The following is a 13,347-nucleotide window of genomic DNA, read 5'->3' as shown; positions in this document are numbered from 1 at the left end:
GTAAACACGGAACGCTGCAGAAATCATTCTTTTGATCAGCTGAAAAGGCAGCAAATAAAGTAGAGTGAAAGGATAACTAATTGTCTAAGGACTCAACAATGATTTGTACTGTCTGAGCTCAGATATTCAAACAACATTTAGTACTGACTACAGAAAGTAATCTTTGACCTGCACTTCCATGCTAGCTTAGTGGTGAGCTAAAAGTGCTTTGCTACTGAAGATCAGCTATGCAAGCTTAAAAGGAATCAGATAGTAAATTACCAGCAGTCACTCAGATTATGAAGGCTTTGTAATGAAAAGACACTGTTCTTTACTGAAGTAAGATCAATGAAAATCATACCTTAAAATGCAATTTATTGGAAAACCAACTTCAAGACCACGTATACTTCGTAAGTCTATTGAAAAGCAAAAATGGTGAGAAGATGCTGGTATAACTATTTTCTGTGCTGACACAGCCTCAGAAGAACTGGATGCACCCACAGGGTTGGGCTGAGACGCAGCTACTGTACCTTTATCAGCTGAAAACACAGAAAAATATTTGCATTTTGTATATTTTATTATTTTGGGCAGAATAAATTAAGATGAGTCTCACATTTTAAATGCAAGTATAGATAGGTTTACTTCCCTAGAAAATTTCAATTCCTTGTTCTCTAAGTTACTACCACGGAAAAATACCCACTCTTCTTTTAAATGCTTCAAACAAAAATCACCCAGTCCCTAAGAAAATAGACTTAAGACTCCGTAGTATCCTTCCTTTTTAAATAAACCTTCAAATTTATGTAAATTTCTCATTGAAAACAGAGTTTAGTCTCAAGATCCCAGATACTAAATTCTTCAGAAGGATGCTAAGGACTTCAGTTTCCTCAGTTTACATCATTGTTCCTCATCAATTCAAGAATTCAAGGGCTTGAAGCAAAGGTTGGCTTACAAAAGAAACAAGCAAACAAACAAACAAAAACAAAAAAAACAAAAAACAAACAAAACAAACAAACAAAAAACCCAAAAAACAAAACCAAACAAAATACCCCACATCAGTTGCAATAACTTGGTTTGCTCTGAATTAAATTCTTTAGCTTAGAACTGAAAAGACAAGAGCACAAGCAATCAAACTATTTAGTTTTACCTAAGATTTAGCTCTTGATTCTAACCTGAGGCTCAAGTACTGAAATAAACTTAAATGCTCTAGCTAGGTCTGTAAAGGACATCTGCCTATGCCCTCTGATCAAAACCCACCTACTGTGACAGCCATTTCATAACTCAGGAGACAAAAGCTACAGTGAGTGCCTGTCCAGCTGCAGCCCAGCTTCTCATATCCTTAACCTGGGACCCAATATTGCCTTTAAAGAGTAGAAGGGAAAGCTACCAGCTACAGAAAGAGGTAAGAACACTGTCAAAGAATTCATCTTGCATTTTGAAGTGCTAGTTGTTGTGATCCTCTTATACTGTAATTGCCTTAAGTGTTTCCAAGTTTTATAGTTTCATAATTTAAAAAAAAATTTCATTGCTAGCATTGATTTTTTCTCCTGCTGTTTTGAGTGTTTTATTTTCATTAACTGTAGCAATACTAAAAAGAAAAATTCAGTAATAATTCAAGATCTGCTAGTTAGTGCAACATATGAATGAAATAATTTTCATTAACTCTGGTAAAATGTCACTAGACTGTGTGGTTTAAAAAAAAAAAAAACAGAATCAAAGTTTAAGGCTGTCACAGACAACAAAAATTCCTTGTGGCCTATTGTTAAAATTCATTAAGTTGCTACGGTATTCAAATTTTATTCAATGTACTAAATTCAGTAAATTTTGCATTACTGGTATTTTGCAGCTCTGACAATAGAGGTGATTTTGGTCTGCTCTGTGATTTGAAAACTGGGAGCTCTTCATTATACTGTTTGTCAACCTCTATGCAAGACTCAGACACCAGCTCTGAAAGACAAATGTGAAATGATGTTTTACATACTAAAACATTTATATAAATATAAAATTTATAAAATTATTACTATTAAGCAAAAAGTAAAATCCTAGATTTCTTAACTGCAGATTCAGTCTCACTGCTAGGTTCACAATACTTAATCCTTGCTTAGATATGATCCGTCAAGATTAAAAGGAAAACTGGCTGAATTAGCAGATAAATCCTGAAACCACATTTTAGGACACAGATTTTCCTTTCCACAAGTGGGTGTCTTTAGAATAAAACTCCAAAGAACAGTGATCCAAATATCATTACAAAAATAAATTATTCAACTTTATTCATACATCACCTCTTAAGACAATGCACTGTCAGTTATGTTTAGCAAACAAATACTCTATTTTCTGAGATTTACTCTGTCATTATAATATTGCTTCCTCTCTCATCCATGTTCCTTTTCAAATTCTCCTCAATCCAGTCTTCAAATCAAAAACAAAACACAGGAAGTCTTATAAGGCTATGTGGGCTACCAAGTCTTTGCAAGAGGATAATATAAACAAAAAAACCCACAAACAAACAAACTCCAAAAACTTGGCTTTGATCAGGAATCTGTAGAGTATGAATGGTTATTTTGACAATATTATCTACATCGTAAATTCCTTAGGAATCTTAAAAACCCCCATACTTACTCTCTATTTAATAAATGTGAAAATTAGATCATTTCCTATCTACTGAGCAAGTCAGTTTCTTCATGAGTCCTGCACTTCAGTACATCAAACCACCAAAGTCAGGGAATTCAAGCACATCTGGTATTTTTCAGGTGATAAAAAACAGTGTCACTTGTAATCTACAAACCACCAAATTCCCAACCTGCCTCTTTCAAATGTTTTTTATCATCTCTATGTTCAAACTGCACAATTCATTCTTGAAATTAAGTAACTAATTCTCACTTCCCCAAATAAATTTCATGCATTAAATTGGTACATGATCCAAGATCATGCTTGACAGCAGGGTCGAAAATTTATACCACATACCTTTTTTTTTTAGTTTTGTGCCTTTTTCTAATTTAAGACTTTCCACCTCACTTTCTGTTGCTTCATCTTTTGTTGAAGAAGAATGGTCAGCTTGAGATGGGAGATTTTGGGATCTCTGCTGCAAGCTTTCTGTTTTCTCATCATTAACATGTGAAACAACTTTCTCTTGTGGCTTCTGAGGTTCAGTTGGGGTATTTAAGTGATTCAAAGGCTGAATGAAGTGATAGTTTTCTTATTAATCATGGCTTACACTGAAAAAGTTTGTCTACAACATTTTTATAGAGATTATTTTTCTGACATAGAAAAAATAAAAGGATTACACATATAAAGCAACTTATACTTTCACATCATCTTTTACATACTTAACTGTCAAACATGACTTAAAAAATAACAATTTTTTTAAAAAACGTGAAACCATGCAACAGCATCTAAACCAATAATAAGGTATACCTGAGCACTCAAGCCCTCCCTTTGCAGAATTATAGATACCCCAACAGTAGGAGCCATATCCAAAGGCAACTGGGGCAGTTTCTGTTTAGCTCTGTTTGGTGGAGTAAGAACAAATGCTCCTTCTATTGCCACAGGGTGCTGATCCACATTTCCTTTCTGCAGTAGTCCAGACAGGGGTATTTCAGTGCTTCCAAGAGACTGGTCCCCACAGCAAAGATGGATCTGTATACATTAAAAAAATTGCTAGAATGTAATCATCATGTGCATTTTCTCCTAACAGTAGAATATATACAAAAAATTTGAATTATCATTCCTAGTCTACTTCTGTATGCTTATAAGTGTTTTGAGCAGTATTAAGGGCAGCTATGAAAATTCAGTACTGAGCAGGTAAGATTTGTCCTATGCCATCACAGTAACAGATGACTGCACTGCCCTCCTGAGGATGTGTCATACATGTCCTTTCTGGAGGATAAATTCAATAGCCTGTGGCTTCTAAACACAGCATGGATTCTTGCCCTTAATGTACAGGCATAAAAAATACATGACTGAAAAGTTTAAAAAAAAAAAAAAAGAAAAAAAACAAAACAAAAACAAAGGTTATTAGAAAATTCAGCTTCTGTGCATATATTTAGGCATCACTTAAATAGCAAGGATTTTTGGAATTAAGTAACTGTGCTCTTAACTCCTGATAAGACTCATTTGTTTTTCAAAACTTTCTTCAGCTCTTTCTTCCTTCCATAGCTCTATGTTTATACACCTTAGTAAAAGATGGAGTTCAAAAAAACCCCACTAAGGTAATTGGTTTTCCTCAGTGAAAGAACTCTGAAAATTACACAGCAATCTGGTTTTTCCTGAATAAGATCCATTGTTTTAGCAGATCAGAACATTGTATTCTGACCCTTAATATTTATTACATGATTACTGTAATGCCAGAAGCTGTCAGCAGCTGACACGAGTACCTAGCTGTGTATGTATCTACACAAACACATACACAGGCAAACAAAATTATATTCTCTATATACACACACACACAACCTCGCAGTCTGACAGCTGGCACCTTTTTTGACTTGTTTTAATTTTCAGAAAATAAACATTAAAGGATCAAAATACAGTGTTCTAATCCTATAGCCTACATTTTATAAAGCTGACTGAGAAATCAGAGAAAGAAAACTAAATCAAGGCAAGGATCTGGAACACATTATTCAGTATTCTTTACCATGACATTCATCTTGTTCAAAGTCATTACCATAATGAAAACATATAAAATTCTCTGCATGTGTACTTGGTTGCAAGATCACAGACTAAAATTAAATTCCAAACACAGCAAAGTTTATCCAAAAACTATTGAAAAGTTTGAAAGTTTTTAAAATTCAGACAAAGAAAATCTGAAAGTGTCAGATTAAAACAGAGGCATTCTTAAACTAATGTAGAAAATAAAACTGTTATGATCTACAGACATTTAAATGAAAATAATGTTAAAGGTTCAAGATCCAAGACTTACCTTGTGTAATTCATGTTGTCTTATTTAGAGGTATTTAATGAGAAACCATATACTACCCTCATCCAAACAGTCTCCTATTTTGCAATGAGTAAAGTGTAAGACACATTGCCAGAAACACTTTCAATACTACCCAATATTTAGAATGAAAATCATTTAAGTTGAAAAGACTGTTTAGATCACTGAGCCTAATCATAAACCTAACACTGCCAATTCCACCACAAAAGCATGTCCTCCATTTAAAGACATAGCTAAAGGTAAGCTACATCCTGCAAAAGTCCAAACATGGCTGTACTATAATTAAAAATAGTATTTGGCAACGGAATGAGAAAAAAGCCAGACCTTCGTTATTATTCAAAGAGTGATGAGGACACTGATTTCCAAACAGGAAAGAGTGACTGAGCAGATGGTGAGGGTGAGGCTACTGCAGGCAGCACAAAGCAGGACTGTAGGCTACAGATGGTCTTATTGCAGAGCAAGTCCCAGAGCTCATGAAAATACCACATTAGCTATTTGGGAAGATCATGTTTCACTATTACCTTTAGTCATGACTTGAACATACTATAGTGACCATACTACCATAAAGAGACTGCACTACTTACAAGCTGGGACATTTGCTACTGGTGTTTCCCTCGCATCAGCAAGAGAATCAACTTGCATTTGAGCCCAAATACTCAAGTAAAATCTAGTTTTGGAAAAACAAATGCTTTCCAGTATCAACTTGGGCCATATTCTGTTCCTTTGATTTTCATTATTCATTTCCAGTCACATTTTAGAAGAAATAGCTTACCTGCAATTTTGACTGTGCACAAAGATAAACTTGAAGAACATCAGTTGTACTACGTATTCGAACTGAAGCTCTTTCTGGCTCAAAGTTTGGATTAATTAAATCAGTGAAAGGTTCATTTGTGACATCATTTCCCAGTAATGAGTAGTAGAAAAAAAACTCAGGTTGTCGTTCAGGAAGCTTCATAGTACTAGGAACTAGCTAAAAAAGATACAGAAAAATAATGTGTCTCATTAATGTAAAGTAACAGTAATATTTATGCATTAGTTTAGAAATAAAAAAGCTTAAAGTGATCTCAAGCAAATGAGCAGCTAACCTAAATCCTAGCTTGCACTACACACAAAACAAAAAAATTTTATATTAACACTAAAATTGAAGAAAACGCCACTTCACAAGCATATCATCAACTTGCAAAATAAGCCATTTTGAATAACCTTTAAGATTTATCTTATCCAAGAGCTGTAACTCCCATCATATACTCAGTAATGGCAAGCACTGCACCAGTTATCCAGAAACAAGTAATGCCTCAAAAATATTCATAGTTCAGATTACCTATTGAGTTTATTATATAACCTAGGTGATCAAATAGAAAACTGGAGCAGCCTGAAACAGCTACTACATCCTGTAGCCACTGCAATTTTGAGTTAAATAGCTAAAAAGGCACAAACCATTTATCATATGAGTTAAAGATTGATTAAAATTGCACTGCCCTAGAGTTGCTACTTTATCAGTAGCTTGGCTGTACCTGTATTTTTTAGTCAGACAACAGTGTAGTGTGATACAGTGCAGCATAAACACAGCAGATGACATCTAAAGCTCCAATAATCACATTAGCATGGCCCTTCATCCAAGCCAGTAAATCGTTACCTCAGGCAACATATAAACTTACAGATCTGAAAGTTACTTCATCTTGTTTGAACTTCAGCACATAGGCTAAAGATATTGAAGACTGATATTATCCATACACATACCTTTTATAGTACATTGTAATATAAACCTATGCATTCCATGAATAAGCATAATTTAAAGTAAACATAATTTTAGTGCCCCAAAAGAATTTTCATCTTTCATCTGTAATTTGACATGTAAGGACTACATCAAGTTTTAAAGTTCACAATGATGTATATTAACTCAATATAGGGAAAAAAAACTTAATAGACAACAAAAAATTTCAACAAGAAATAAAGCACAGGTTGAACATATAAACATGGAATAGTACCTCATACAAGCTACACACAGCAAGTGAACCCACCTGTTCCAACTGTGTGGCAAATGCTATGGTTACAGACAAGACAAAGTAGTCCCTGCAACACTCTACTGGTCCAATTTGATGATAGCCTTCTTCTTCATTCAAGACTGGTACAATACTTTTAGGGTCTAGTCCAGAAAGAAGAGCAGATGCTAAGAGACAATAAAAAAATTCAGTGAATTGTGACCTTATTAATCACTGCAGGAATCATACATAATTGTAATTTTACCTTTAATAATTATTCAAGTGGAATGAAAAATTACAAATAAAAATCTATAGAACCACAGAAACTTTGGGCTTGGAAGGGACCTCGAAAGATGATTTGCATTGGAAACACTGAGAAATTAAAATTATCTTGATATTTAAAACACATTTGCAACAATTGTTCTGTCTCTCTGGCACAGAAGCATTTTTTATTCGACTTGTGAGGTATTCTTACCATTTTATTTGCCCTTACCTTCTCTAGAGGGTGCCTCCTTTGCTTTAAAACCATCGACCGGTGCTTTTGAATCAGTCTCCAACACAACACCTACTTGTATTTCAGGTTTAAATTTAGTGTACTTGTTACTAAGCAGAGGATACCATTTTGGTGCCTATGTAATTGAAAACAAAAATAAAAAAGCATTTAAAAAAAGCAAGAAACTAATATAATATTGTTACAGAAAAACTGGACTTAACTTAAGCATTTCTATTTCATCATCTAAAGAAACATAGCTCAGGTTTTATTTTCAAAAATTTGGTCAATTTTGAAGACACTATTATACTGAAAGATTCTACAGAATGACTCCTGGAAGATTGGACGAACATGTTCTTTTTCACCTACTTGTACAATAAGCAAGTTAACAAGCAAAATGTCATAAATGTTAAATTCCTTAAGTTCTCAATAGAAAGTAATATGGAAACAATAAGTAATATGGATCACAAATCCTTAAGAAGTTAATGTCAAAATCAGTCACGAGGGTACTACTATGAGACACAGAGTTATGCATTGATCAAGCACAACACAGCATTCTGACTAATTAAATTTATATGAACAACTATGTATACTGCATGCTGTGTTAGAGGCCTAAAACTTCCTATTGCCTAACACATCTTTCACATTAAAAAAAAAAAACCAAGACCTTAAGACTTGATGATTGAAACTCAATTCAACTGCCCAGTATCAAAGACTTTGACAAATTTTCCAGGCAATTAAAGAATGGAATTGAAGTACTGTTTACAAGTATTTCAATTCTCAAATTCACAAGTGCAAGAACAGTAGAAAAGTAGTACCTGTTTCTTTTCCTGCACGGACCTTAAATCAAGCACAATATATCCTATATTCTCTTTAGCTAGAGACGCAGGATTCAGTGCAAAACACTGGAGTTTGATAGGGGTACGCTGCAGCCTGAAATAACAAATCAGTTGAAATCTAAAATGAAACACAATCCTCATACTCTTTAGAATTTTTAAAGAAAACTTAATTTGCAATATACTGCTTTTGTTTGCTTCAGCAACATTATAGCAGATCAGTGTACAGATAAAAGAAAATGTAAAAAAAAAAACCAAACATTAAAATGACAGTAATACAAAAATTCTATTTCAGGCGCTGTAAAGACAAAACTAATTTTATCTCCAAATTAAGCGTAACTTTCTAATATTACCTGTGCTGATGAAGTGCTTTTCTATCAAGTTCCCAAGCCAATTCTGTAGCAAATTCTGGCTCATCAGTGTGCTCTACAGGATCAGTAGACAACTGCTCACCATCAAACTTTGCTTCAACTATAAGCACGTGCTTGGGTCGTTTCGGAAAATAGCGCCCTGCAAAAGAGTGTATTTGCCACCACTAAAAAAGATGTAAGAGCTCACATTTATGCCGCAAGCCAATTAAACAATACATTTCCCATATTATCTTGTCTGTGCTAACCCTAAAGCTATGCTCTCCAAATTGAAAACAAGTCTTCCCACTACACAGAAGAAAGAACACAATATGAAACAGGCTGTTTGTGAAGCACGCGGAATCAGAAAGACATTACGTAACAAAGAAAAAGAAGCCAAAGAAACTAGGCAGCTAATGTGATTTGATATTAAGGAATTTATAACTGGGAATTGAACAAGTGAAGAGGTGAGCAACGGGGACTGAATGTTGTCTACTGCAGATTTTTATCACTGCCCCACATCAAAACAGAACTTGATCTAACAGAAGCAGTGAAATGTGTTTTTCCAACTACTTGTTGTTGCTTAAAAAAAATTTTCTACTAGATTAGGAAAGTGCCTAAAGTCATCCTCTTGTATTCAGATTAATAACTGAAATGACAAAATAAAGTGAATATTTTTTAAAATTTACATACATCACAAGGAAGGGCTACCTGCATGTCCAAGATCTAATTTTAGAGGTAGCCTGGCAAACTATGCAAACGGTCAGAGAAAATAGGATACAAGAACACACCCATCCAAAAACTCCTGAACAACAGAAAAGACACACCAACAAAAATATAGAGACACCACTCTGGCACAATAATTACACCTCAGCAACTAAAACCTGTAGAAACAGAAGATTAAGAATGGCTAGCGAGGTATTCGAGACAACATTAAAACAACAAACAAACAACAACAAAAAAAACCGCCAAACAAATAAAACAAAACAATAAAACCAAAACCCACCACCACCAAAAATAAAAGCAATCAGGGACGGACAGAAGAAAAGATCCTGATAATGCTTAAAGATATCGGCTGGACTTAAATGCTTTGGTGCAAAGCTTTCAACAAGTGTCGCCCCAGGGAAAACCCCCATATCCAGCCGGCGAGACCTGAGTCCCCAGAGCCCACAAGGGACGACCCGCGGCTCCGGTGCCTTCAGCCAGAGCGGGGCAGACCCGGTAGCTGCGGGCTGCCGGCTCCGGCCTGCAGGTTTGCGAGGGCAGAGGATTGCCTGCCCCGCTGGGGACGGCAGTGATATGGGGATTAAAAGACAGCATAGGCTAAGCAAGTCCTGCGACGCAAAAGAGACAAAACATTGTTTCTCAAGAAAAGATGGGCGCTTTTAGCAGTCATTTTAAATACTGCGGGTAAACACCTCCAGAAACAAAGTGAGAGCTGTCTATCGCGGCTTTAAGGCATGTACGTCCACGTCTTCATCAATATAAGCAGTTTATTAAAAGTCAGCGTGGCTTACACCGCTCACTCCGTGGAGAAAACACAGAGGGAGTCCGCGACCACCCCCCAGTTTCTGTCCAGGACGGCGCCGACAACCAGGAGCCGGCAGGCCGCGACCTCTCCCGTCCCCCTGCTTACCTTCTAGGATGGAGACAACGATCAGCAGCCGATCGGCGACCCTGGAGACCATATCCCCGCTCTGCCCAGGGGCTGCTGGGCCCGTGGTCGGGAACCGCAGCCACTACCTAGGCGGGGCAGAGGACGGAACACCCACCACACCAACCCCACCGTCCTGCTGATGCTGCCGCCACCCGCACCCCGTTTGCCGCCGCGGAACCTTTAAACGCCAACCGCCGCCCTCCGCCGCACTTCCGCCTAGCAACGGTGGCCCCGCCCACCGCGCGGCGAGACACTTCCGGAGCAGGACGCCGGGGCACCCGACCCGCCCCCTCCCGGCTCACCCCGCCCCCTCCCGCCACGCCCCGCGCAGTCTCTGCCCGACCTGACCCGCCTCGCCCCGACCCGCCCAGTCTCGGCCCGACCCGCCTCGCCTCTCCCCCTCCCGTTCCGTCCGGCCCCGCCCCATCCCGTCCTGTCCTGCCCCGCCCCCTCCCGTTCCGGCCCGCCCCGCCCCATCCCGTCCCATCCCGCCCCGTCCCGTCCCGCCCCGTCGGGAATGGGGAGTACCTTAATACTTGGGGGCAAAATTAACTTTTGATATCAATGGGAAATGAAGCTGGAATTGGAAAAATAGCCATAACAAGGAAAATCAGTTAATGATTATGAAGAACTGTTATAACTGAACAGCCTTTAAAGCAAGAAGAGAAAATCTACTATTACTGACTAACACAGTTAAGAGTTGTAGTCACAATTTATTCAAATATTATTTCAACCACTGGCTGTATGAACAAAATTTATTAACCAGTGCTGACTTAAATATTGTACCTACTATTCACTACTTGATTTGCTTTTATGACATATCTAATTACTTGTAATAATTAGTATAATTTTAAGCATAGCGTTCCCTTAGACATATGGGTAAGTGTAGACAGTATTGGAGCACAAGATAATGGACAGACCATCTTGGATTCTGAATAATAATCTTGGATTATGAATTGACAAATGAGTCTTGAAAGTCTACAGTTAAACTCACAAAAGGGAAAACTGCATTGACTTTCATATAAGGTTTCGTACAATGAAATGACTCATAATATAATGAAATTCACATATCTATTATATATAATATATATTGTGTATTATATATATAATATATATTTTATTTCATATAACAAAATTCACATAATGAATGACTGCAGTTGAAACAGAGCCTGTTTTCTGAAAAAAACCACTTCATTTGTTCTCAGTGGTAATTTTTTGACTCTTGTATCCTGTTGTTTGGGGTTCTTTTAAATGTATATTTTACAGATACATTAAAAAAGCATCTCACAAATTATCAAAAATTATCTGCATGGCAATAAAATTTAAAAAATAATTGTCTTTATATTGCTCTGTTCAATGTCCTTCCAACTCTAATATACTTATTGGAGTCTGAAAGTCATTGGGTCATCCCAGTGAAGGATCAAAAAATGCCTTTAGAAAAAGGCATGACAGATTTTGAGAAAGCAGATTTTACTGAACTGAATGGATAAATGGGTAAGATTTCTCTGGGAAGTATGTGTGTCAGAAAAGTGGTTTTGAAGAGTTCAGAACTCCTAGAATAAACTCTTTAAGAAACTATGTTGCAGAGCAAGAAATGGGAAGAACAGTTCCAGCTAAATTAATTCTTCCATTATTTTTAGGCTAATTGATAAAGGAGTAGGAGAAGTAGGTAAAAACAGAAGACAGTACTAGAATCAAAGAATCATTTAGGTTTCAAAACCTTCCCTGGCACATCTTAAGGCCATTTTCTCTTGTTCTGTTTCTTGTAGGTTTGAATCATCTTGCTGCTAAGGCTACACACTAAGTGTGATTTAGATGTTAGTGAAGAAAAGAAAAAGAAGCATGTTCTGTGCAACAACTTTTCTTTCAGAATTTATTTCCCTATCACAAGTAGAAATGTAAATTTTATTACAGGCAAGTGTAAGATTCCCAGCAGGTGTAACAGTTCACAAATCAGTGGGAAAATGTAGTTATCGTCTTAGTTTCTCAAGAAACACTAGTGCTCTTCTTCCCCAAGGGAAAAGCATTAATCAAAGACTGCTAGCACACAGACACATTTCCAACTTAGGGATTATATTCCTTCACATAAATACCTGATTTATAAGATTCTATCTGTACAGATGCACAACATAATATTCTTGACAAATTCACTAATATTTTGAGGCACTCAGGTATATAGAAAAAAATCTCATGTCAAATACATACTGGTGATAATGACACTAAAATCAAGTGATGCAAGTCAATTCCTAGGGTCTGCTTTCAAATCCATGTCTCCATGTCTATTAAGTCCCTCCAGAGGAAACCTGATAAACCAGACTGTGCTATATGGCATGAAGAAAAGTATATGTAGAATATGTATTAGCATTTATTTAATACATAGTAATAAGTATGAATGTTCTAGATCTGAAGACCAGAACACTTGAAGTGTGCTAAATCCAATCCTTAAGGCAAGGATGGCTTCATTGTGGTGATCTATATAGATTATAGAAAGTGATACAGAGGAAAAGACTCCCAGGGGAGTCTTACTCCCAAAGAGTTTACATTTTTAGTAAGCAGTAATTTATACTTGCATTTGTACACATTTGCTCACAAGAACTATCTCTGTACCTCGTAGCTCTGTGTCAGGACAAGTTACCATCTGGTCTTGGATGGACCAGATGAACAGAATTGGAGACAGTATTTAAATGAATTGAATGACTTGCCCAGGGATACATAGGAATGAAAAAAAAAAAAAAAGCCAAACCATATATGTTATCCTCTTTTCCACATTCCATTATGGTATAATGTTCAGAAAATAGTATTGTCTCTAAAATTTTATTTTTTGAGCTATTTTTAAGCTGTTGTGAAGTTCATGAGACACTAGATACAGTGTCTGTATATCAGAGAGACATATATATACATCTATATGTTCTGTCACATGTATTGTATCCTTTTTTATTTTTTTCCCAGTTGCTGTGTGGGTTGCAATGTAACTGCTTCTTAGATTTCTAAATCACAAAAATCTTAAAAAATTGCAACTATCATATAAATGTATAGACTCATTCCTCCTCTCTCACAAGTTAATGTATGTTACTGCTTGAGTTTGTCCTGGTTTTCTTCATAGTAACTTTACTTACTGAGTTAAGTCTC

At 36.5% G+C, this 13,347-nt stretch overlaps 1 protein-coding gene across 1 annotated transcript in view; it reads right to left on the bottom strand.

Annotated features, from left to right (window-relative positions):
* CEP120 (centrosomal protein 120) overlaps nt 1-10,386 on the bottom strand; it is a 37,054-nt gene extending 26,668 nt beyond the window's left edge. Inside the window, exons 1-10 of the mRNA XM_030467233.1 lie at nt 10,198-10,386; nt 8,568-8,724; nt 8,197-8,311; nt 7,382-7,517; nt 6,928-7,076; nt 5,679-5,876; nt 3,391-3,612; nt 2,941-3,151; nt 1,810-1,923; nt 341-518 (exon numbers count right to left, since the gene is read on the bottom strand). Coding sequence (XP_030323093.1) covers nt 341-518; nt 1,810-1,923; nt 2,941-3,151; nt 3,391-3,612; nt 5,679-5,876; nt 6,928-7,076; nt 7,382-7,517; nt 8,197-8,311; nt 8,568-8,724; nt 10,198-10,249 — 1,532 coding nt within the window. The 5' untranslated portion in view covers nt 10,250-10,386. The remainder of the gene's footprint in view (nt 1-340; nt 519-1,809; nt 1,924-2,940; nt 3,152-3,390; nt 3,613-5,678; nt 5,877-6,927; nt 7,077-7,381; nt 7,518-8,196; nt 8,312-8,567; nt 8,725-10,197) is intronic.
* Between the last annotated feature and the right edge of the window lie 2,961 nt (nt 10,387-13,347).

Source organism: Calypte anna, chromosome Z (genome assembly GCF_003957555.1).
Source record: "Calypte anna isolate BGI_N300 chromosome Z, bCalAnn1_v1.p, whole genome shotgun sequence".
Lineage (NCBI taxonomy): Eukaryota > Metazoa > Chordata > Aves > Apodiformes > Trochilidae > Calypte > Calypte anna.
The sequence above is the reverse complement of the archived record's forward strand: the minus strand, read 5'-3'. Positions and strand labels throughout refer to the sequence as shown.